This window comes from Sturnus vulgaris, chromosome 8, assembly GCF_052056855.1.
Source record: "Sturnus vulgaris isolate bStuVul1 chromosome 8, bStuVul1.hap1, whole genome shotgun sequence".
Taxonomy (NCBI): Eukaryota; Metazoa; Chordata; class Aves; order Passeriformes; family Sturnidae; genus Sturnus; species Sturnus vulgaris.
The window spans coordinates 6,134,842-6,158,279 of record NC_142250.1 but is presented as its reverse complement, the minus strand read 5'-3'; the positions used below and the strand labels follow the sequence as shown (position 1 = coordinate 6,158,279).

The 23,438-nt window shown below is 41.2% G+C and overlaps 2 protein-coding genes across 13 annotated transcripts in view; one reads left to right on the top strand and one right to left on the bottom strand.

Annotated features, from left to right (window-relative positions):
- UBE2D1 (ubiquitin conjugating enzyme E2 D1) overlaps positions 1–7,362 on the bottom strand; it is a 16,340-nt gene extending 8,978 nt beyond the window's left edge. The window contains exons 1-2 of one of the 8 annotated variants that reach the window (XM_014893211.2): positions 7,232–7,359; positions 3,078–3,189 (exon numbers count right to left, since the gene is read on the bottom strand). In XM_014893211.2, coding sequence (XP_014748697.1) covers positions 3,078–3,092 — 15 coding nt within the window. In that variant the 5' untranslated portion in view covers positions 3,093–3,189; positions 7,232–7,359. Of the gene's footprint in view, positions 1–3,077; positions 3,190–6,630; positions 6,856–7,231 lie in introns of those variants that run through there. The other 7 variants (XM_088168765.1, XM_088168767.1, XM_088168763.1 and 4 more) reach the window with 7 other exon arrangements.
- Positions 7,161–23,438, top strand: part of CISD1 (CDGSH iron sulfur domain 1) — an 18,876-nt gene continuing 2,598 nt past the window's right edge. The window contains exons 1-2 of one of the 5 annotated variants that reach the window (XM_088168769.1): positions 7,161–7,633; positions 9,087–9,699. In XM_088168769.1, coding sequence (XP_088024895.1) covers positions 7,254–7,633; positions 9,087–9,156 — 450 coding nt within the window. In that variant the 5' untranslated portion in view covers positions 7,161–7,253 and the 3' untranslated portion in view covers positions 9,157–9,699. Of the gene's footprint in view, positions 7,634–9,086; positions 9,700–14,108; positions 14,315–19,730; positions 19,937–23,438 lie in introns of those variants that run through there. The other 4 variants (XM_088168770.1, XM_088168771.1, XM_014893215.2 and 1 more) reach the window with 4 other exon arrangements.

Here is a 23,438-nt window from a genome sequence, read left to right as displayed (position 1 = left end):
CTACTAAAAACCTCCCAAGTTGAAACTTAAGCACTCAGAAGAGCTTTTGTTGGTCAACTGATTTCTCTTGCAGGAGTCCACACAGTCCCAAATGATTTAAAATTATTATGTGATTTTTACAGAACCAGCTCAGTTTTTCATCTGATTTATCATCACGATTTCAAACAGAAAACAAGACAGGCAGTAACGTTAGTTCATTTTCCTCATTTAATTCAATATACTCCTTTTGATGTCTGAACTTTTACTGTACTAAGGACAAACAACTTTTTCCAATTCTAGGCTGATAGAAACTGTGCTGTAGGAACTTTAATGACTACATGCAAGTACTTCGTACGTTAAAAGATGTGTGTTAAATCACAGTCTGTAAGTAACTCAATTCCTTATTCGAAACATGCACATTTTGACAATAGACATAAGCAGATCTGTGAGTTTACCTTAAGGAGTAACACTGGAAACATTTCTGCTTAAAATACATTAGTCAAGGCAACTACTTTAAAAAAAAAAAAAAAAAATCAATATTTAAATTGGAGCTAAGCTTAACTCAAGTGTAGAATTGGTGTACTTAGTGTGATTAAGCCTTACACATAATTTGAAGGGTTAAAAATCTGCACTTCTCAACTGCTATGATATGTTTTTCCATTTACAACGTCCAGTAAATATTTCAACTCAATTTACCATGGACCTGACACGTAAATTCAGCCAGACTTATAGGTCGACTCTTGGCCCTGAAATCAAAGAAAAGCACTGCAGTGTATCTTACTACTGCTCTGAAGTCACTTCTCACAATCCTTGTGATTTAAAACAAGAGACACCTTTTCCTATACTGAAATAGCTCAGGTTTTCAACTGGCATTACTTCTCTCCACTTTAATTTTATTCTGTTAGTGACACAGTATGCTGATCCAGAAACAACACTCTTAGACTTTAACTAATAAAGGCACTTTAGAAGTGCAGTTTCCATTTTAATCGGAGGATTCAAATTTCATTAAGGAGCGATTTAGAGAACCAGCTATTTACGCAAAGCCAAACCACTGCCTGTAAACACAGGGATTCAACAAATCTCAAGTTTCTAGCTGTCACTACAGACAAACATGACCAGCAGCAGAGCTGTTACAGGCACTGTCTTCTCTAATTTGCAACTCAAGATCTAACCTAACAAGAGAAGATTAAGTCTTGTACACGCACTAAAACAACCCAACCAAAACCAAACAGCTACACTACAGTGCCGAAACAGAGAACTCAAACTAACAATCATGCATTTTATAAGTCATTATTGACTACTAAATTCAAGGTAATAACTGGAAAAATATGTAGCTTAAACTTTTCAGAAAGGCTCTAAAGTATATGCAAACATTCCATATGCATATAGGAACTACCAGGCACCCACTTAGAGTCACAAATCTGTAACAGTGCTTTCGTTGCTAGATGTATTCATCAAGATCTTGACATACCCCAAAACCACGCATATTTGTTTTCTTTCACATGTACACATGTACTTAAGAATTAACAGAACTGGGGAATGCTCCTCGTGTATACATTTCAATTTGTTCGGGCTAAAAGGCACTGACATCTGTTCATTATTTTAAAAACCCAGCAAATATTTTAAATCATACATTGGTAAGATCCATAACTAAAAACTCCTGTTATTAATATTTCCTAACAACAAAGAAAAGGTCCTCTTCAATCAACTTCACCAAATGAGAGCAACGTTCACAAATACATTCAGAGAGCTTCTGCAGCTATGAAACATAAAACCAGATCAAAGTTCAAAATCAGTAGAGCAAATTCAAGCCGCATTTTGCATCCATATGTGAAGCTAACGTGGTTTAAAAATACAAATGGTAACATGATACAACAGTATGAACAGTTTGAATCTTTACATACAGAAATTCAGATCAAACTGTAATAAAAATGAAGAACTATTCAGATTTATATTGTTGAATATGCTGTTTAAGCTTTAGGTTCAAAGCAAAAATATCTGAAGAGCTGTAAGATTTAGGTTTCCAGCTTTCCTACACCTTTTGAAATGGGGCAAGGAGATACTCGTATGTCCCTGAACCAGATTGACCTGACAGTGCCCAGAATTGAACACTGAAGAACAGAAGTGAGGATCCTCTAAATACATGTAGAAAATCTTCATGACTTTACATATTCACGAAAGAATGAGATGTTGAATACAAGAATTCTTTATATAAAGCATAGATGCTCTTTAGAAGAAGGCCAAAACTTTGCTTTGTTAAGGGACAAGGCTGAAGATACATAAAACTTAATGTGCTGAAACCTCGTCGAGAAGTGTAAGATAACGGCACGAGAGGTACTACACAGTCAACACTAGAGATTCCCCTGTAATTTTAAGTCAATTGGTTACAGCAGCTTTGTCCAAGCTTTGTGGATTATTACCATGTAGCTGCATAACGCAGGTCTGGTCACTTCAGGGGTCTGCATGAATACTTTTAGTCACTGGTATAGAAAATGCTGGTGTAAGACGTACATAAGCTGGCAAACAGGATCTATAGTTCAAAGCAGTGCAGTTTCATTTTCAAAAGAGAGTCATCACTATAAATTACAGTGTACACTGGTGCAACATCTTTAATGAGAATACAAAAACTCAAAATTCTGTCTGCAACAGATGCATCAGAAGTATGAGTTATTTCAAACACTGGTGAACGTGACAGTATAAAAGCATCTCTTAAGAACTCCAACACATGCCACACTATTCCAGCACAGCCAAGATAAACATGTATGGAGAAAAATACCTAAGCTGGAGACAGTGGTAGAAATAAATCTTCTATTCCTCTCATACAAAACATCTCAGGGTAGAACACAATACTAATGGTTAACATACTACTGGAAATGGGCAAAACCCCCAAATTATCAACTTCCCTTGCACACACACTCCTGAACAGCCCTGTAGACTGCATGAAGCAAAAATTCAAGTTTAACAATTGTAAAAAAGAGGTTGTGGTAAGCTATAAACTGAGGTATTTCTGAATGTGCAGACTAATACCCACGGTCAAAGAATAACACAGAATGTATTTCATAAAAGTATGAAGGCTGCAAGGCCAATTTAACACTTACATGCTTGATTAGCATCCAGGCTTCTGTCCCAAGAAGCTATAGGAACAACATTGTAAAGGACAAGGTAATAAATGTTCTCAGCATAGAAGTTCTAAACATGTCTTTTTTCAGTCTAAAAAAAAATTCAGAAAAAAAGATTGCAGATTATCTGAAGACCAAAATAAACTGCAGACAGCATCACTAAAACCTATTTTCATTCTCCAAACAACACAAAACCACAACCTTTCTCCACACCATTATTTAAAATAGAGATTTATATTTGTCAATTGTGTTCTTAATTTCTTGCACAAAATGCATTGTAGACCACAGACTAATTTCCTACCAATTCCATGCATACCTGCTCCTTGGAACCATTTATAAATGGTGCATAAAACCCCACAGTGAAAATACTTAAGACTAGTTAAAGAATTCTCTGGTTCTTCACAAATTTGGTAAATATAAAGCACATATTTATAATAAGATTTATTGCTATAATGGTTAATCAGTAATAAATATTCTATTTCCATGCATTGTTTTAATGCAAAAAAATGATGCTAAAATATGTAGTATCACAGCTAAGGTTTTGAAAGCAAATTCAAACATTATATATTAGAGTCAAAGAACTTTACTTGTTATGTCGATTACCATCTAAAGACTGCAGGTTTAAAGTCAAAATCTAAACCACAAATATCAATGATTTTTATTTGAGTCAATTTACAATTACAAAAGTTATTTTCAACATAACTTTTCAAGTTAGTATATCCTGTTAGCCTTCGCATATATGAAACACATACTGAACCACAGAGACATAGTTCATTGAAACAACTAAATGTTTGAATGCTTCTATTCTTACTGAGTTGTAGGAGAAAAACAATGAAGCACTATGTATCAATAAGATAAAAACCATAGCTATTCTTAAAGCAGTGCTCAAATCTATCTCCTCCTTTCTGGTTTCAATACGTCTTCTAAAATCTCTTTAAGTCCTATTTTTTAAAGCCTGTAACAAAAGTATATACAAGACAGTCTGAGCATTAACAAGTACATCCACTTCACACTAACACTGGAGGAGCACCCAGGTACAGAACTTACGATGAAAACAATCCCAGCTGTGATACAGAACTAACATGATGGCAAACTCTGCAAATTAGATAGACGAACAAAGAATTTGGTATAGGAACTCCAGAAAAATGGTTCTGCATAAGACAGATGGGCAGAACTGAGACCTACACCTATTTTTCAGAACATGACAACCTGAATTATTTTCCACCTTTCACAAAAGTCATGGTATCTCACTTTCCAGAGGTTGCAAGAATAAAGGCTTCTTTGCACAATATTCCTTCTCAACTAAAACGTACACTATTTGTTTTGCTTTCATCATTTGCAACATCTGGAATTTACAATGCCCACAAAAATGTGTTGTTCTGTCACTGTTGCAAGGAACATCACACACAGAAGTTCGTCTAACCGAACTTTTTTGACAGTGTAGAAATTCAGTGCCTCTCTCATACAATGGCAAAACAATGAACACAGGATCCTCAGCTTATGATGACTAAGAATCCCCTGACCTAAACTCTCTGAGGAACTCTGAGATGAGTTTGTCATGGAAGCACTGCTGACAGCTCTGCCTGCAGAGTAGGGCTTCATGTCCTCACTGTTCTTCTACAGGACTAAAATCAACCTACCTCCATGTGCAGTGATCACCTTCTTCACTGGTTACTCAGTTGACCATTTTTTAAGAAAGCTCCCAAGCACAATAGGTCTTTCTGTGACTAGGGTACAGTTTTAGAAGTCCACATGCTATCCTCCTTTGCAGAGTCCCTCAACGGAAGGAAGGATGCAATGACACAGATCTCAATGGCAATATTATTTAGAAATCAGAGTCACAACCAGTATGACAAAAAATATGCTTACAAACAGGTTGAATTACTATAGCTTTGCTTCCTTCATAGGTGTTGTCACACTGAACAAATTGTCAAAATTACTGCGAACAAACACTGAAACTTGCCACCAAAATCCCTTAGCTTTGTTTAAGCACAATTCTGAACTCTCCTAAACCCACCCAAGCTTAACTTCAGACAGTATGTCTAGACGATGAGCTCCCAAGCAATACCACTGTGTTTGCTAACAGAGTTTTGCTCTCCGAAGAATTCTCCTAGGCACTCTGTGAAACCACAGCATTTCCTCTACTCCAGATCTTATCCCTTTCTGTCCTTGGGATACAACATAACTATCAACCTTTACAACCCATCTGAAACACCAGGAAAGTAGATGAGATAAACACACCAACATAGAACTACATTTCATCTACCATTAAACTTCCAGTTCCATGATTTTCAGGAAAAATGTTATGTATTACAGTGACATTAAAATAGTTTGTCTTCTCAAATTTCTCCATTTTAACTTTCTATTTGAAACAAACCTATGTCCTTGCCATTCCCTTTCCTCTTCTACTTCTCGAGAGATAGGCTGCTAACCAAATACCTCTGGTAGAATTTTTTTTTCTCCTGCAAGGGCAGAAGAGAGTGATGAGGGTAGTTGTTAAAAAAAAAAAGAAAACCTGCAGTAGTCATTTCTGCAGAAAACTAGAAGCAAATGGTAACTAGTTCCAAATTTAATCTCAACTCTTCTTGGAGGCCTTTACGCAGTATCTCTTCATGTTTCAGGTAGAAGTTATAGTATAATGAGGAAATCTCATAGCACCTCACAGCAGATTGGAAAGCATTGCTTTGTTTTGAAAGAGTAGAAACAGAATTTAATAAGGCTAACAGAATGAAAGATAGTACATAAAAAGTCTAACCACAATTCCATGTCTATCAAAGTTCTTAAACACCACATTAAAGAAAATTGTGGCTTTTCAATATGTACAAACGTCTCTAAAGCAGAAAGAAAAGCCACGCGGGGCACATGATAAAAGTATGAAAATAATCCTATTCTAGCAGGGCCTCATTTGGAAAGCCACAAACCACCACTCCATCTCAAAAATACTAGATTACCAGACTTTCCCCTCTGTCTGTTTACCTTAGCAGAAAAAAGCTGAACAAGAATTGGAAAGAGACAGTATTCAGAACAATCCTTTTCTTGAAACATGAGGATAAAGAGATGTTCAAGAAGAAGTGGGAAATTAAAATGGCACAAAAGGCAAACCATTCTTACAATACGTAGAAGCACGACAAAGTTATTGCTAAAAAAACCCACTGTAGTTGTTAATATTTGATATAATGGTCGAATGTAACATTCACAACAAATGTGTGATATGAAGGAACAATATTGTCCTGTAATTGCATTACGTGTAAAGGCATAAGCTTTGCAGCATGAGACAAGACTACCAGCTACTGGTAGAAATCCACCCAAATAAGTTGGTACCTACCGTAGGGTATACCAAATCTATCTGGGATTAGTCAGTCACTATAGAATCCAACTTCTGCAATACCAATGGCTTCTGACAGCAAAAGGGAATCTTACACAAGAAATAATAGCACCGCCACATAATCAGGATGGCACTAATGCCGCCTAAACATGACACATCAACAGCAACCAAACACCACGGATTCTGTTCCACGGCCAAAGCATTTACCTTAACTCCTCTCCCGTGCTGGCAGCGATACCCTGTCTGTACTGCACAACAATCAGCTAAGCCTTGCCAAACAAAAGGAAACTAGGAATTCACAGCTTGAACCAGGCCATTTACAAGTATCAGCCCAAAACACTACAACCGGGATACGTTCGAAGTTCACACCAAGAACTATGCTGACAGCACTTCTTCACCCAGGCAACAGCCTGAGCACAGTGCAGACCAGGTATGCACAACGGCAGCGCAAACGTTTGGGCGACTGATATTGTCCCTGCACCTCAGCTTTCCCCGACCCGCACGCCGCTCGGAGCATTGCGGCTAGTCCACAAACACCACGTTAAAGCACCGACTCCGAGTGCGGGGCCTTCAAGAGTCCCGAAACCGTGAGGCGGCCCACAAGAGTGCCCCCTTCAAGTCACATCCACTCTTCTTGGCCGGCTGCCGGCGAGGGAAGGACGAATCCTGGCAAAGAAAGCGAACGGCACCGGCTGCCGCGACACCTCATGCTGAGCCCGGTCCGGCCGCCGCCTCAAACCCCGGCAACAGAGGGGTAGCTCCAGCGACTATCCCTTTCTGCTCCCTCCCACGGCTCGGGCCCACTCACTTTTTGTATCCGCTTCAGCGCCATGGGAACACGAGGCGGAAGTGCGAAGTCGGCAGCTGGAGCGCGGAGTGAGAGCGCGCTTGGGGCGGGCCGGGCCGGGCCGGGCCGGGCCGGGCCGGCGCGCGCGCTGGGGAAGCGGGAGGGGCGGGTACGCAATCGCCGTGCCCTGTGTCCTACTGCGTCTGCGGAGCTGCGGCCGCGTGCGGGGCTCGCCGGGAAGCGCAGTCCGCGGGCGGGGCGGCGCGCGCCTCCTATCGGGCAGCAGTGCGTGGATGCGGAAGTCTCGGCCGGGCCGGTCCTGTCCCGCCCTTCAGGATCCGCGGGGCTGAGTGACAAACTGGGAGTGTCTGTGTCTAATGAACAAGGGGATGAAAGTCAAGGCCTCCGCTGGCACGTGGAGAGGTAAGGAAAAGGAAAGTAACCGTGTGGAGCTTCAAAACTGCATACAAGGAAAAAGTGTGTCATATTCATGATGTGGTTGAAAAGTCTGTCGAATATGCCATAGAATCATTAAAGTTGAAAGAGAACGCTAAGATCGAGTCTGTGCGGAAAAATTACGTTATGAAAAAACAGTGTCCATGTGTGAGGGTATGGATGTTAGTATCTTTGAAATACTTAATTCTTAATGTCTCTACCAACTTCAAGCCGCAGGTTTTTTACAGAACCCACACAGTTTGACTCCTGAAACAGACAAATGGGTCAGCACAAGCCTGAGTTTCTGAGCTTTGGGGGAAAATTACCTATTCAAGGGGGGAATACGTGGTAGGCGGTTCGGGAAGGCTGCATCTTCCTAGTACGTCAGCCGATGGGGAAAGGTAGAAGGCAACATGCAGCCAGGAGTTCAGGATAAAAGGAGGCTGTGGCCTCCAAAACCTTGAGAGAGAATAAAGTCGCAGGACTTCTCTGTCTCCTTTACAGAACCTGGCTTTTCATAACATGCTTTTGGCTCAATATTTAACAATCTGGTGCTCATCATCTATTTAGAACTTGAAGCCAGTCTTTAAAATCTTGCCACTGGTTACCATGAAAGCTGCGGTTGCACAATTCTGCAGACAACAGAGCCTCAGTTACCATTAGAGCAAACAAAGGGGCCATTCCTCGCTAACGGGTGAAAAATTTTAGCACTAGAATTCCTTTGGAACAGCCTTGTTTAACATCCACATGCAATTCCGATTTCTCTTTGGAGACTAGCTACAGTTTTGCTATCTTGCTGGGGTCGTACCACAACATTAGGGCTATCTTAGTTTAAAAAGTCATAGAATAAAAAATCCTTAATCCAGGTCCTGCAATACCCTATTAATCCTAAAAATTGTCATAGCTCCCCTTCAGTTCTGGGCAACAGCACCTCCAAGATTCTCTGGACCCCCCTCTGGGCCAACACACCACAAATCTTCAGTCAAAATATGCCCCAAACATTCAACCTTTCTCTCATCACCTGTGCCCTGCCTTCAGATACTCCAAGTCCCACTCTAGCCAAAAAAACAATTTCACCGTGGCTTCCCCTACCACTTCTTCCCTTTCTCCCAGAAACAGGAGGAAGTCATTCACATGGTGCAATAATCTAATTCCTGGGGATGGAGTAAATTCTTCTAATATCTTGCCCAAATAAGACCAGTGCTTCCGTGTATCCCCATGGAAGGACCATCCAGGTCTTCACTATTTTCCCTTCTTCCTCTTGTTCCGACTCAAAGGCAAAATACTGTTTACTGTGCTCTGTAAGTGGGCATGCCCAGAAAGCATCTTTTAAATGAAATACTGAATAGTAGTAGTGTGAGGAGGGAACCTGGTTCAAGATGGTATAAGGATCTGGGACCATGGAGTGCCTGGGTTTAATAATCTCATTTGTTATTCTCAGGTCCGGCACCTACTTGAGAGGAATGTCGAATTTCTCTTTACAAACGAGCTGTGGATCTGCTTGTAGATAAGACTAGCACTGAGAGATAAAAGAAACAATGGGATGGATTCCACTGATTGATGAATGGAAAAAGTTATTTGCCTTTACAAACAAAATGCTGATAAATGAAATTGGATATCGAAAAATGAAAGAAGCAACGGGGGAAAACTATGAATTCTATAAGAATTAAAAATTAAAAGAGAGGGTTATACATTAGAGGGGAATTTCAGGTATCAGGCGTTCCGGGAAGTCTGTGCCTCTCAAGTACCTCAGCCAATGGGGAAAGAGAGAGGGAAATGCGGCTGGGAAAACAGGATAAAAGGAGGTTTCGTCCTCTGAAAGTTTGAGAGATCCCAGGGGAATGTCTCATGGCCTCTCCCTTTATTCGAATAAAGCAAAAAGGACTCCTCTGTCTCCTTTTTGGACATAAACCTCTGGTGTTTGTGGATTAATTTTCCTGACATACTCTATAGGTTCCATCTGATTTCATAACTGGCAGGATAGGAGTGTTATGGGGAAACATACATGGCTCCAAAAGACCTGCCATTAATAGCTACTCAGCAAGTCTGCAATCCCTTCCATCCCTCCCTTAAAATAGTGTGTTGCTTTTTAGACACCACTTGTCCTGGTTCCTTCAGTCACTTGGAGAGGCTCTATATTCAGTTTTCCATATTTCCCTGGGAGTGCCCACATTTCTGGGTTCACTTTAGCATAAGCTTTATCAGATAATTTACACAGTGTCACAAAAGCGCTAACCTCCCCATCACCCCTCACAACACTAACCCAACTCAGTCATCAAATCCTTCCTAGTGTCAGGAAAAGTCATCCAGAATGTCAGAGGTTTATGTCAAAGAGCAGACAGAGGAGTCCTGTAACTTTATAAAAAAGGGAGAGCCTATGGGCATTTCCTAACAACTCTCAAGTTGTTGGGGGACGCAGCCTCCTTTTTATTCTAAGTTCCTGGCCGCATCAGCCTCTTCCTTTTCCCCATTGGCTGAGGTATTTGGAAGGTACAGACTTCCCGAATCACCTACTCTATGCCCGACTTTAACATGCGCTCCCTCTTTTATTATATGAAAGAAAGAAAGAAAGAAACCTATTCGTAATTCTATGAAGTCTTTGTTCTTTTTCTCTAGGTTCAGGAATTTAACACAGGCTTGTCTGAGCAACAGTCTGTGTTGATTAGTAACATTTTCTAGAAGTAATAGTTTCTTTAGTTACTTCCTTATTTGTGAGTTCCTAGTCCTATTTGCAAGCAGATTCCCACGGTCTGTTTGTAAAGACACATTCATCTTATTCCTTTCACTAGCAAGCCACAGACATAACTAGGAACAAACAAACTTATGCATTTCAAACCCATCCCCCATATTCACCAATAGTGGTTGAATAAAATGCACGTGTTCATCTTTCCCACTTACTTCCTGAATAACCAAAAGAACATTTGGACCATTGTCTCCACTTTGGCATAAAATTCCAAGCAGGCTGAGGCACCCGTGTCTACCAGGAAACACACTTCTCAGTTCAGACCCACTCTGCACGTTATCAAGAGCTCCAGTGGGGTGAGCCCCTAGTGGAACAGGAGACTAATACCCTTAACAATCCATTTCTAATGCTACCTTTACCTTTTCCTCATCCCTTCTTCTATCTATCTAGGCGAACTTTCTGCAAAATCACTCGTGTCTCCACTGACCCAAACAAAATCCGCTCTAATATCAGGCCAGGCTTTGGTGACAGATTGTGTTTACACCGTACACCAAAGCCCGTCCCTGTCCTGCCGCATTGTCCAGATGCACCCAGCAGCAGACCTGTCCAGGTCCCCGGGCCGGTCTCCCAGCACCACAAACTCTTTAAAACACCAGGAGCTGGCGCAGCTCGGCGGGCAGGTATAGCCGGCAGTATAAGAGGGACGGAAAGACCGACAAGACATCCCGCATCTTCATAGGGGCGGGGAGCCACTGCAGCCCCTGCCCGCGGGGTGACGTCATCAGACACCGCCCGGCGCTGAGACCACGGCTATCCCATAGCCCCAGCCCGTGCCGCCAGTCCTGCGCTTTCACACGTGCTCTCGCCACCCACCATAGAGAAATCCCCCTAAATCCTGAATAGTAAGTGGACAAACCCAGATCCTCCATCCTGGCTTCATAATGACCCGAGGAAGGGTGGGGCGTGTAGGAACAATACCTCCCTGTTTTCCTTATCGTGAAAGCCCGGAATACAAAGGACCTGCAGCCGGCCCTGTATTAGGTTGCAGATTTTGCAGATAAGACGGCTGTGAAAAACGGGGTTCAGTTTCCTGGTAGATTAAAAAAAAAAAAAAAAAAAAATACAAGAGGCAATAAAGCAAAACGGCCGGTGCTTGGTATTCCGTCAAGAGCACACCTTAACTCAGAGAGCACTTCGTTAAATGCATCAACCTGTTGCATATTCATAGGCCTTAATGCATAAATCAAAATTACCCCCCCAAACAGTAAATCAACATTTTTACTTTTTTTTTTTTTTTTCCTTGTGGCTCCTTATTGCCAGTGCCTTCCCTGATAATGGAGATCAATTAATCCTTTTACCGGAGTTTTGGTGTTCATCACCTCTGTCATCATCCAGATAGGATAATCCAAGAATGGGAAGAATTTCCTGATTATCTTTTTACCATTCTCTGAGTTAGTTTCATGAACAAAAGCTTTTTACATCACCATGTTATAGTCCAAAAAATGTATTTATCACACTACTATTTCTCAGTTTTGTTAATAGCAGAACTAAAAGAAACTATATTCATTCAGCAGAGTTTCCCCATATTATACATATAGCATTCATTTTTTTTCGCAGTATTTGCGAAAAGCCAATAATATAATATGTACTTGTAACAGTGGCGAATATCCTCACTGTTTCTCTTTTCTTTCCTTATCACATTGTCTCCCATTACTATTTGCCTTAAACATATTCCTCCACACTCTCCTTTAACCAATCCTTTCCCAAACCAACACCATCAGTCCCCTGTTGCTGAGACGGCTTCTCGACTTTCCCTTACTGCTCTCTCTGGGCGTCCACGTCGTTTACTACCTCTGGGAAAATGTGCAAACCATCTCAACATTCTCCCAAAGGAGCCTTCAGAGATATTTCGAGATCGTCATCCCTGTGATTGAGACCTTTTCTTGACTTCCTTTTACTGCCCCCTCTGGGCGTTCTGCCACGTTCCACTCCCTGAAAATCCCACTGAACTCACCGGTGAGATTTTCAGTGGTCCTTTCCTGTGGACTCTTCATGGAATTTCTCTGTCCGTCACTCATCTGTCTCCCGGACAGTCTCGGGAACCCAATAAATTGGCTAGTGTCTGCCAGTGTTGAAGTGAGCTAATCACTGAAACTAAGTGAGGTGCACCTCCAGCTCCCCTTGTAGTGTGCCATTCCCAGATGGTGGAAAGATCCAGAGAAGTGCCCATCTTGTGCGGAAAAACGATGCTATGAAAAGCCAGGGTCCGTAAAGGAGACAGAGAAATCCTGCGACTTTATTCGAATAAAGGAAGAGTCCACGGGGGCACATACACACAGGGTTTTCTCTCTCAAGGTTTTGGAGGCCTCAGCCTCCTTTTATCCTGAACTCCTGGCTGTATGTTGCCGTCTGCCTTTCCCTGTTGTTATAAATGAGAGACAAAAGTCTCGATATTCAGCAAAATTTAGATTGTTTTATTTGATATAGAAAGAGCAAGCAGCACACTGGGGAACATGAGGACTCACCGCCCACTCCACTCCCCACCGAACCTTGGTTTGCAGCCTCTTCTTATACTGTGGTTTCTTGTTATAATCAATAATTTTGGGGTTTTTGTTGTCATAAGCAGTGGTGGTTGAATAAACACCCTTACACAAATTCACAAAGCCTCCGGGCGATAATCAGTCACAGATAGCCATCTGGTCCCTGTAGATAACCACCAGAGAAGTTCTGGGAGTCTGGTCCTTGAGATAAGCAGGATTGATCAGACAAAGGCAGGAGGGGCTATTGGGAAGTCTGCTTTTGCAAGCTGGTAGCCGATACAACTTATTTGGAAAACATAACATAATATAACATAATGTAACATAATACAACACAATATAACATAACAAGGTGATTTTAAACAGAATGATTTTATCATATAATTTCCTTTATCTAGTGTCCATGCTTCACTTCAGAGCTTAGTATTTTGGTTTATACAAACCCCAATGCTTTTGTGATTAACACGAATCTTTTATCAATTATCACACCCATCGGCTGAGGTACTAGGAAGGCGCAGCCTTCCCGAACCGCCTACCACATATTCCTCCCTGGAATAGGTAATTTTTCCCCCAAAGCTCAGAAACTCAGGCTTGTGCTGACCCATTTGTCTGTTTCAGGAGTCAAACTGTGTGGGCTCTGTAACAAACCTGCGGCTTAGAGTTGGTAGAGACATTAAGACGTATTTCAAAGATACTAACATCCATACCCTCACCCATATTCGTAAAGTCATAAGCACACATCTTTCCTATCAAGTCCAGCCATAAACGAGGTCTCAGAGTAGCGAGTCCTTAATCAGGTATAGAATTTCCATAATACTTTTTTAAGGTAAAGAATGGTAATTCTCACATCAATACCCAAGCTTATGAGGATCGAGGTGACTGTCACTTGGAGGATATCACTTTTCAGCTTCATCTTTCCACAACTACACAGGAGAAGGCTCATACAGCGATCTGTCCTAAGCGTTTTGCAGAGTTGTTGGGGACTGACAGCACCGCAAGGAGAAGAGAACGGCGGGGCCGCGCCAAGCTAGTGTCTGCACAGCGGTGGCTAACAACCATTTTACAGCTGCAGAGGCTTCCCTGAGAGCTCTGTGCCGCGTGTCGGTTCAGTGACGCCCCTCCGCAGTACCATCTGGAATATCCCGTAACCTCCACGTCTACCCTTAACTCTTTGTCTTGGAGAGAGGCCTTTAAGGGGCGGCCCCGCGGCCATCTTGGGCCGTGGCGCGTGCGCGGTGCGGAGTGGGAGCGGGAGCGATGGGGCTGGGACAGAACAGCGCCGTGAGGGGTATGGCTGGCGGGGAGTTCGACTTGAGAGCTGATCGTAGGGGCAAGGCAGGGTTAGGGGTATGGGACCGCGCGCGGGCAGGATAGGGGGCGTCCCTCGTGCCCCGCCGGACCCCTAGGACAAGATGGCGGCGTCCCCCCTCACCGTCCCCGCGGGATGCGGTGGGTCTGGAAGCGACCGGTGGGATCCGCTCATCAATAAAACCTCTACTGCGGTCAGCAAGCGGGGAACGCGGTGTGGTGGCTCGGCCTGAGGGGTTCCCCTTTCCCCCGTCCCGCCCCACTGCTGTGCGAGGGCTCGAGGCCGCCGAGCTCCCCGCCGGGGCCTTGCAGGTGCTTCGGCCGCCCGCCGGCTTTTGCCTGTAGTGGGGATAGCCCGTTTCGGACACAGCTGTTTTATTTTTGTCTTTCCACCCGTTTGAGTGAAAATTGCGTGAAAACCTGTAAATTTCAGAGGTTTTGTCTGGCTCTCAATGCTCGATTCTGTACAGCGGAGGTTACGGTGACATTTGTGCTGTGTAATGATTGACTTGAATCGTGCCTGAGATAGCGTTGTGTGTTTTGAATGCTGTTGCACAACCGGACAGGATGAAAGAGTTGGGCTGGGTGGAGGATAGAATAGAGAGCTGAATTACCTAATTTTCTCTAAAAAATGAGCTTCACGTGCAGGACTGGTTTCCACTTGCAAAGCTACTCATGGTTTGTCCTTAAGTTAGCAGGCAGATGGTTTGGTTTTTTTAGGGGTGGAGGAGGCTGGAGGCCGCTGGTACAGAGGATGGTGACAAAGACATGAGTCTAAAATGGGCTACAGTAATGGAAGACTATGCTTATTAAAATAATCAGAGCCCTGAGGATGACTTGGTAATAACTTGCATCCAGATTGTGTTCCCAACGGCAGCTTGCTGTCGTTTATCATCTTGCAAGAATTAGAACAGTTCCTAGACAGTAGGAATTAAGCAGAAAAACTTAGTGGCGATGGGAGAAGAATATTATCCTAAACAAACCGAAAATATCCTCATTATCTAAGGAAAGCATAGGAGCAACTGATGGGACCAGTCTGGAGGGTGCTCCTTTTAGGAGATAGCATGCGGTTTTTGTGATTTCTGAAGAGATTAAACTTGATCAGTGCCTTGTGATTGGCAGGTTACAGTTCTCCCTCCAGCTGGCATGTGTCTCATGCTGATGAATTTTGAAAATCATTTATTCTCTACTGAAAACTAGATGCCAGAAACTTAGCATATTTTTGTGAGATTTAATTCGTGGTAGCAGTGGTGGAGTTAATTGCTTCTGTGCATGTGTGCCCTTCGGAAGGCAGTAACACAGCTAATGGTTTTTGTCTTGAGAGCTGTGACCAACCACAGATCTGATCACGGTGACTTGTCTTTTACTGCTTATTGGTGAAATCCAAAGATCTTTTTACCTCAAATGACCTCTTTACTATATGTCTTCAGTTAAATTAAACCTGCCAGTCATAATCTCATTTTTTGTGGATGGTGTGGAGTGGTAGAAGTGATTTTGTCGGCTGCACTGCTTGGCTTTTCCTGTTAGGCTTTTTGTGCATCCAGTTATCCTGGATGATTCTTCACTGAGTCATCTCAAGTGAGTGACATGTATTTCTCCAGCATTCTTTTTGTTGTGGGCAGTGACACTACTGGACTGTCATAAACAATCTTGCACAGTAATAGTCTCTTCATTGGCAATAAAATGAGGAGAAAAATGCTCGAAAGTTACAAGCACTTCTGGAGACATAAAATACAGTTTTTCATGTCTGGCGTTATTACTCTGTAGCTTTTGAATAACATAAGTTTTAAAATTTAAACATTTTCTAAGCAGCAGAGGTAACTTGAATATAGCCTCTTAGGATGATCTTGGACTAATTTTGTCAGGGTGTAGCTCTCCCTCATAATGTTGATAGTTGCTAGAATGTAAATTGATCTGGGTACTTAAAAGAATCTTGGTGTAGGCAAGACCACTTCACTTTCTTAGTCCACTTTTCAGTGCAGATGTTAAATGTGTGTTTTGCTGTGGATAAAGTCTCTCGAAGCTGTAGCAGATCCAAAAACTCCCTCTGTAGTGTAGATTTGGAAACATCCAGAGCAATGGTCTAGATGTTTAGAGAAAGAAGAGAGGAGAAATTTTGATCTAAATCTTTCATTAGGATATGTCCAAAGACTACAGAGGAGAATATATCCCTATCAGTGTCTCATTGCCATTCTCATCTCTGATTTTTTTTGTTTACTTCTGTGCTCTGCCTGCTCTCCTGGGACTTCATTCTTTGAATTTGTTTCCTTCTTTTTGTCTCTCTTGTCATCTCTTCTCTCCTTTGTGTGTTAATTTTTCTGGAGTTTTAGCCAAACTTTTTTCCATTGCTTAGTGCTAACAACAGAAAACCATTTTTTTCTGCCGTGTTACATAGGCCTGTTTTGTCTTGTCTTGTAACACTTTGATTTGGTTTTATAGCAGAATTTGGAGTTCTTTAATAATAACTTAAAAGTTCCTCCTGCTGCTTTTTATTTTAAGAATAAAACCCCCTTGACACTCCACATCAGTGTCACTCTGTTAACAGATGCCTCATGTATGACCTTAAGAGTTTGGCAGCAAACTGTTGAATTGGCACCAGAGGTCTTTTGAAACAGTTCAGATTATTTAAAAATAAAAGCGTTCTTCCAGGTGCATTTTTTGGTTAACTTAGAAAGATTAAATGGGTGTTTCAGCTTTTCCAGATCTATGTGTGAAACAAGACAAAACCTAATACCTCTGAAACCCTGTAGGATGATTTAACAGGGAGTGTATTGAAAAAGTGCAAATATTTCTTCTGAATTTTCATTGTATTTATTAAGGCAATTCTAGAATGTAAAGTATAAGACTGTGTTAAATGTTTGGATTTATTGCATTATTGGTTGATACAATTTTCCATCCTGAAAGGGGAAAAGCAAAGTCACTCCAGGGAAGTGATAAAAAAAGGTAATACAGAAAAGATATTCCTCTATTATAAGAAAAAAATACCTGAAGCTGTTGTTATATATACAACTTGCCTGTGTGTGTGAAGGATGACTCTGGCCCTTGGGAGAAGAGGTAAAGGATCGCTGCAAGATGAGATGACTATTTAATTCATGATCTCTGCCTGCTGAGCTGGATCTGATGTGCACAGTTATAGGAGTTGGCCCAAGGGATGTCAGAGGGATCTGGGCTGGATGCAGATGTGCAAAACAACTCTTCTGAATGTGCTGCTGGATTTTAGTACAGACTTCATTGCACGTAGTGAGTCACAGAAACATTACCAATTTTTTTCCTCTTCTTGTTTGCCAAGTTGTATTGAACTTTTGGATAGATGCAAGTAAAGATCAGCTTCCTTAAGGTGCAGTATCTTAAAGGTTACTTTAGTTACAGGAACCATCTGTGGTCTTCATTAAAGTCAGTTTTTCTCAGATTTTATAAGGGAATGGATATGGTCCCCCTGTCCCCTTATCACTTAAAATGTAGGTGAAGATTTGGACCATTGATAGTGCATTGGTAGCAGCTTGGGCAATCCTTGCAATTGCTGCTTCCCCAAAAGCCACAGAATGAGCTGTCGCTTGGTTTTGCGGTTGTAGCTGCATTTCGTCAGAGGTCACTTCAAAGTTGTCAGACTCAGCAGGTCTCTGAGCTTGCTGAGCACCTCCTCCCTGGAGGTGTTCCCAGGCCTGCTCGAGTGAGACAGGGCAGGGGTACTGCAGTGGCTTTTCTTGGGAGAGCTGCTGTCTTGGATTTAAACTGTAGCTATTCTTTTGATTAGTTTGGGCTGTTGTGCTAAATTAAAGCAGATTTTCATAGAACCCTTTTTAAAATTTAATTTCCTTCTTTATTAAAATTAATGCATTACTCTGGGGAATAAAGGGTGAGAACTCACTGGATGGGTATAAAACACAGCATTCAAAACATGGTCTCTGATGCTTTTATTGTTTTAAGGAACTGGAGAGCAGGGAAACATGCCTGCCCTAAATTCTTCCCTGTTAAAGATGATTTTCTGTATCTTAATATCACCTTACTATTACAGGAAGGGTTTGTCACTCATTAGCGGGGGGTGGGTCTCAGTGTATGTTGGTCTCTTCTGTGTCATTTATTAAGAAAATGAATTCTAAGGGATTTCTGCATCTTTTACTCCTTTAGTAAGACTCTAAAAGAATGCCTGCCTTCCCTGATCTTACAGACACTGTACAGACAACTAATTCCACAAATTGCTACAGCCAGACACAGTGGATCAGTGTGGTGCCTATGAGCTAGCACAGTGTTTTCGCTGAGAAAAGGGCCTGATACAGATTATAGGAAAGTTTGTGAGACAGGGACAGAAAACCTTGATACTTTTGGTCCAAGCTCATAGTGGAAATACAGTAAGTCAGTTGGTCGTGGAAAGTAGCAAGAGCTAACAAAGGTTTTTGTTTCTTCCTAGACTTGGACGTAGTGATGCCTCTTGCTCCACAGATATCATCTGGCTTGGCATCTTACAAATCCAGTTAAAATATAGGACAGTATAGAAATTCCCAACTGGAGACTGTTGTAATTTTATTAAGTTCTGTAAATGTGCTAAAACTTAAATTCCTGTTTATTTGTCTGTAAACAGAACTTGCAGTACATGCGTATGTAGAAGTGGTGGATAAAAGCAAAGAAAGAGCAGCCATTTGTTACTCTGAGAGGAAACAACCGGACCTGGTGCTGCAACCTGAACCTTTGAGCCAAAGTCCAGCATATTTACATGAAGCAGAGAGAAAACAGTAGAGCCACAAAAAAATAGAAAACTTCTTGCAGGAATGGACATTGTACTAAGAAAGACTGCAAAAATTGTATCGGTAAATAAAGGGAGGAAAAGTGAGAATGAGAAGTGGTGGCAGGAGGATTTTTTTTAATGAATGTTGTCTTGCAGAGATTCAGGACGTAATGTAGTTAAAATAAATGTGTGCTATTATTCTTGAATATAATCTTTTTGGATCCTTGTTCTTTCTTCTATACCATAGTAGGGATTTAATCTAAGATGACTTTTGTTAATGGTGGTAGTATATTTAATAATTTTCCCGTTGCCAAACAACTGCTTTTAGGTTTTTTAGTTACAAGATGGATTTTATTAAAAGCTACTCAGTGCACATACCTTTGGGGAGAGAAACCTTTTTTTGGGTTGTTGATGCTGACTGTTCTTTAGTGACTTTCTTGCAACTGAAACAAACAACACAGTTGTTTTGCTGCTACAGGATGTACTTACACCTGGTTTAATATGCTGAACTTTGAAACAATGGACTACTGATGTTAATATCGGAGTTTGCTAAATAGAAGTGTAAAAACAAAACACAACCATGAAAACTCTGCCAAGTCTAGAAAGGACTTTGGTGAAGTAGAACTCTGATCAATAGAAAAGAGCGTATTAACTAGGGGACTGTCAAAGGAAAATACTTTTCTAAAGTAGAGAGTTACTACTACAGAACAAAAAGATGTGTTGGAAAGTAAGGAGGTGTTGCTGCAAGCATGAAAACATTTACTGCTGAGTAGTTTTAATAAAATGTTGTGGTCAAACCATAACAGTCTCTTGTTTTTTCTTCTTTTATTCTAGCTGAATGGATTGCTGCAGTCTCCTTAGCTGCTGGAGCAGCTGCTGTTGGATATCTAGCTTACAAAAAATTTCTCTCTAAGGACAAATGCTGTAAAGCAATGGTGAATCCCCATATCCAGAAGGATAACCCCAAAGTAGTCCATGCCTTTGATATGGAAGATCTGGGAGACAAGGCTGTGTACTGTCGTTGTTGGAGATCTAAGAAGGTAAGAGAAGGATGAATGGATCCAGTGCTGTTCTGTTGTTGATGTACATGCATCTTTCAGAAAAACTATTTTAATACTCCTTTATTTAGAGCAAACTAACCTCTTTTCACCTAAACTGTTCTGCACTGAGATGTAGCAATATTCTAATCTGTAGAACTACGCTAATTTGTGCTGATGCTCAGAGTGAAGTCTGCAGATCAGTGCTAATAGTGGACAAAATGTTTCTGTAGCTCTGAAGTAGATCTCTTGAAGAGAGCAACTGTCTGGAGCATGATCATGAATGACAGATACCATTTTTTGTGCTACCTGTGCTAATACTGAGGCTTATCCAAAACTGTTGACTTGTTGGCAGTAGGAGCTCAGGAAACACCGTCTGTGAGGATCTGAAACACCTCTTTTTGGAGAAAGTTGGAAGCTTAGAAAGTACCTTACTAGTAGTACATAGTGTATGCCAGTGCAATCACAGTGGCATACTTTAAGCTTCTATTTTCGTGCAATTAAAAATCTGGCCTAAATATTGGTCCAGCTTGCTTGCATTTGAAGTTGGGTTGCTTCAATTGTCTTAAATTAGTGATAACCGAGCCTTTCAATAACAGTACCTCAGATTTAAATCTGATCTTGGAGATGTGTGACATCTAATGTAGCTGAGATATATATACGTCATCTATAATGGTAGTTCTGGGATTTGTAATGAGAGAAAGCAGATTGCATGATTAATCATATCCATTTACCACTGGTGCACGTTTAAAAGCTTTTTTAGGAGGTGCCAGTGTGTGGAGACTAAAATAATACAGACCTTCGGAGCCAGATAACTACTTTGAAATTTAGCTCTCTCTCCTGGAAGGTGAATACTCAAGTTCTCAAGTGTTAGACATTGGTCTCAGGCCAAACTCAGCAATTTCCAGATGCTGTAACTTTGGCTTCTTACTGTTGCCAGATCTGACTTCATTATCCTGCAGGTAACTCAGGAGCTTACACATTTGTACTTGAATTCAGTTTTACAGTGTAACACTGCTAAGGATTAAACAGCATTATGATTTGATGCTGAAATAGTCCTGTGGAAGTGGCCTTGTCTTCTTTATTCTGTCCGGAGTCTGAATTGAAAAAACCATACTTGAACCCTGGTGTTTGTGCTTTGTGCTTCCTATTCAGTCTTCTAAATAGAAATGGAAGATAGCATCTGATTCTGCTGGTTGCATTGCAGCTTCTGCCAATTGTTTGCTGTTGTTTGTTATTACCCTTTCTTTCATGTGAAATAAAAACCTTAAGAAGTATGTTTTGGCATATGTTTAAGGGATATTGTTAGTTTAGGAGCATATTGCCCTATTGTGTTAGAAAGCAGATGAGGCTATAATGAGTGCATTCTTAGAATTCTGATCTGAAAAGTTTTGTAAAGGCATTTAGGAGGTAAATGGAAAGTTTGGAAGGTATTTGTTTCCTTTTACTGCTGCTTAATGATAAGTATTTTAGTCAATGTGTTCCACTTCAAAGATTGTAGTTTCCAGTTTTGTTGCTTTCCACTTGCCTTGAGAGCCAAACAGTAATAAAATACTTAATTCCTACATGCTAGCATTATCTGGCTCTTACATTTCTCAAACTGTTTAAATTTGTAAATTATATGGTGTCAAAATGGAGAATGTGCATGCTTTCAATGCAGGAAATTACAGTTACTTCAAATGCGTTAAGCACCTGCCATGTTTTTGTTAAATAGGTGCATATAAAGGCTAGAAGAAATGTCTTTTTGTGTCACTCTGTGCACTTCTCTTGAGATTCAGGCTCACCTGAGGCATGAGGCTGTTGGTAGAACCAGTACCATTAGGAACCACAGGATGTTTCTGTTGCAGTAATGGTGTGCATGCACTTACAGCTGACCCCATGTGGTGTTCCTCCTCAACACGGAATAACAAAACAGTTGGACTATACCAGAGTATTTTACAGTAACTTTTGAGAAAAGAGAAGTTGATTTTGTTTGGTTGTTTTTTTTTTTCCTGAAATAGTATACTTAAAAAGCTTTTGTGCTGGCCAAAGTCTTTGTGGAATGTATGTGTTTTAAAAAAATACACGAGGTATCTTGAAATAAGTTTGTCTTGGCATGTAATTATCTGTTAACAGTAAATGGGTGGTTCTTAAATGATCCTTTTCTATTCAGTGTTGTGCTCTGCAGGCACTTTGTAAATGTCCAGTTTAGAGAAAAAACCCAGTGCTCAAACTTAGCATTGTAGAGGCAAGAGTTTTGTCTTTAAACTGTAGTTAAAGTTAGAACACTTGTTTTCTTGTCTTCATTTTTAGGTGTGAGTCAGAAGAGTGGGAAATAAATTTGCTGTCTTTTTATAATGATCCGCAGCCTCTCTGTCTTCCAGAGAAGTATTAGTCCCCAGGTTGTGGGTTGAGGAATACTATCAGCAGAAATAGTGATAGAGAGTCCAAATTTGTTCAGTGGCAAGGGAAATCAGCTGAGCTGTCCAGATCACTGTACAATTCCCCTGGGGTTTTGGCCACTATTGCTGCTAGCCTGCTTTATTTTTAATCAGGGATTAACACATTGTGTCAGGCCCCAATATCCTTCTATGCAGTATCTGGTCTTCAAGGTGACCAAGTGGGTGCTTTGGGAAAGTGGTGTTTGGTTTGGAGTTTTTCCCTGAGAAGCTCGAGTCTAGTGTACCAGCCTCTGGGAGTCAGTGTTTTCAGACCAGCTGACCAGTGGGATGAATGCAGAGCAGTCACCGTTGGTAGCTGTTAAAGATGTTTGGATGCTATCTGAACCTAGGAATCCCACCATTTTTATTGCCTGAAAACTTGAAGTGATGATGTTGCTGTAGCTGGACTTTGGGTTGTCTCCTTGGAGCTCGTGAGATTTTAATGTCTGATGGAAGCTGTGTCATTGTGTCCGTGAAGACCAGTGAACTGTGGTGTTGCATGAAAAAATAACCGGCCCAGGAACATCTGCTGTTGAAAGCTGATCAGTGTCCCAGAAACATACATTCCTGTTTGCTCAGATTTTGTCCAAGCATCTGTAACTACTTGTTCTTTGAGTCATAAGTGACTGATGGCATGAGAAAATTTCTCAATGAATCAGCTTACATGAGCATTCTCGGAATTCAAGGTTTCTTCATTCAGAAATATTACATGCCATTTTTAGCTTAGGTTTTGACATTTCATTACTGTGAAAAGCCAGAAGAAACCTCATCTCTCTCCTTCCCCTCTCAATACTACCCTACAGACAAGGTGGCATTATTTTTAAAGGTCTGTGTATTGTTTCATTATATTGGTTTTGTGCACTACTTTGAAATCTTTTATTCTAACTAAGCATGGGTGGTAGGGTACTAATGTTCTTCAAAGGCTGTGACCGAAGTAGGAACATTGAGATCAGTAGAATGTTGAATACTGACTGTGACGGTACTGCAAGAGAACAGTACTGTTGCAAAGGCAAAAGCTGAGCAATGTCCAGTTTTGAGTCCCATTACTTCTAAACAAACAAAATTAGAGCTGGCTAAAGGAGTCC